This window comes from Monoraphidium neglectum (assembly GCF_000611645.1).
Source record: "Monoraphidium neglectum strain SAG 48.87 unplaced genomic scaffold scaffold05525, whole genome shotgun sequence".
In the NCBI taxonomy this organism is placed as follows: Eukaryota; Viridiplantae; Chlorophyta; class Chlorophyceae; order Sphaeropleales; family Selenastraceae; genus Monoraphidium; species Monoraphidium neglectum.
The window spans coordinates 1-2,193 of record NW_014008105.1 but is presented as its reverse complement, the minus strand read 5'-3'; the positions used below and the strand labels follow the sequence as shown (position 1 = coordinate 2,193).

General features: G+C 64.4%; 1 protein-coding gene across 1 annotated transcript in view; it reads left to right on the top strand.

The window, feature by feature from the left end:
• Positions 1-1,695, top strand: part of MNEG_15650 (clathrin, heavy polypeptide) — a gene marked incomplete at both ends in the record, with an annotated part of 2,623 nt that extends 928 nt beyond the window's left edge. Inside the window, 5 exons of the mRNA XM_014035879.1 lie at positions 27-122; positions 297-418; positions 639-786; positions 1,030-1,157; positions 1,579-1,695. Coding sequence (XP_013891333.1) covers positions 27-122; positions 297-418; positions 639-786; positions 1,030-1,157; positions 1,579-1,695 — 611 coding nt within the window. The remainder of the gene's footprint in view (positions 1-26; positions 123-296; positions 419-638; positions 787-1,029; positions 1,158-1,578) is intronic.
• Positions 1,696-2,193: the final 498 nt, after the last annotated feature.

Here is a 2,193-nt window from a genome sequence, read left to right as displayed (position 1 = left end):
CCCCCCCCCCCCAAAAAAAACCAAAGGTCAAGGAGCCCAAGGTGGACACAGAGCTGGTCTACGCCTACGCCAAGACCAACGCACTCGGGGACCTCGACACCTTCATACACGGCACACACCAGGTGGGCGACGCGCGACCAGGGCCGCGGCCGCCCGTGCCGCGAGGGCCGCTTTTCCGTGTGTGTCCCTGCGAGCCTCTCGCTTTGGCACCATCAGATTGAAAGCAGGAGCCCTGGACGCTAACCCCAGCCCCACCCTCTTCTGCCTCCTCAAATGGCGCCGCCCCGCCGCCGCAGGCCAACCTGCAGTCTGTGGGCGACCGGCTGTTTGACGAGGGCCACTACGAGGCGGCGCGCGTGCTGTTCGCGTTCATACCCAACTGGGGCCGCCTGGCCAGCACGCTCGTGCGGCTGCACAGGTGGGACCCGGGGCCCTGCCCCTTGCGCTGAAGGCTGGGCTGCGGCCGCTTCGCGTCACATGGGGACGACTGCTGCCCTCGGTCCTCTCAGCTGTTCAAACCCTGCCATGTTCCCCACCTGCACACCCGTTCATGCCTCCGATCGGCCAGTTCTCTGTATATGAGCCTGGTAACATCCAGCTATTGCAATGGTACAAATACATTGTTTTTGTCCCCGCAGGTTCCAGGAGGCGGTTGACGCCGCGCGCAAGGCCAACAACCCCAAGACCTGGAAGGAGGTGTGCTTTGCGTGCGTGGAGGAGGGGGAGTTCAAGCTGGCGCAGCTGTGCGGCCTCAACATTATCGTCAACGCGGACGAGCTGGACGAGGTGGGGGGCAGATGGGGTTTTCTGTGTGAGGGGGGGTGGTGATGCTGGCTCTCAGGGTTGAGGCCCTGGTGTCGTGGGGGCCCGGGGTGCTGTCTATGGGGGCCTTTCGTCCTTACTGGCCCCCACCACCCAGCAACCCGGCAGCGCCACAAGCCATAAGCTCCCCACCACTTACATCGGTGCACCCGGCGCTTTTCCTGTGACCGACCCACCCACCCCTCTGCACCCCCCCCCCTTCCCAAGGTGTCTGAGTTCTACCAGCGCCGCGGCCACTTTGATGCGCTGATGGGCCTCATGGAGAGTGGCCTGGGGCTGGAGCGCGCCCACATGGGCATCTTCACGGAGCTCGGCATGCTGTACGCCAAGTTCAAGTGAGTTTTCGGGGTCAAGAGTCACGGGCGAGCCCCCAGGGTGGGGTCATGGGCGAGCCCCCAGGGTGGGGTCATGAGTTTTGGGGGTCATGAGTTATGGGAGAGCCCCACCCTGGGGGCGGCGGGGGGGGGGGCGAGTGTGGTCGGAGGGTCCTTGCAAAGGGAGAGCGCAGGTTTGTGAGGATTGGACTGCTTGGTCCGCGCCTGCTGCGGTGTCGTGGCCGGAGGGTGGTACGGCTCCTCGTGCGCACCGACCAAAATGGTCCCGTTGCTCATACATCGTGCGTGTGTTTGCATGTACGTGACACCCCCCCCCACACTCACACATGCACACACACGCACACACGAATACAATGATCAACTCATGCCGGCCCCTGTACCCCTTGCCCGCTCGCCCCCTCCCCCCCCCCCCAAAAAAAAGGCCTGAGAAGCTGATGGAGCACCTGAAGCTGTTTGCGAAGCGCCTCAACATCCCGCGCCTCATCCGCGTGTGCGAGGAGCAGCAGCACTGGAAGGAGCTCACCTTCCTCTACATACAGTGAGCGCACGGTGTTGGAGCCTCTGTTTTTGAGCCCGCGGGAGGGGTCTGCTGCTGCCGCACCCACCGGCTGCCAAGCCTCGACACGGCAGCCGCAGCCCCCTGGTTGCGAGCGGCTGAGCGGGGGCCGCACGTCCATGCCACCTGTCGGGTCTTCACACTATTTGGTGCCCGCCAGCGCCGGCGCGGCCACGCGCCCTCTTGTCCCCCGACCCATCATAGAGAAGCACCCACCGCACCCACACCAAATCCCACACCCCATCCCACACCCAACCCAACCTCACCTCGCCCCCCCCCCCCAAAGGTACGACGAGTACGACAACGCGGCTGCTGTGATGATCGGCCACTCCCCCGTGGCGTGGGAGCACGTGACGTTCAAGGACGTCATCGTGAAGGTCTCCAGCGCGGACGCTTACTACAAGGGCATGAGGTTCTACCTCGAGGTGGGCCGCGCTCTGTTGAAGAGGGGGGTGTTTTGTTGGGTGTGGGGATTTGTGG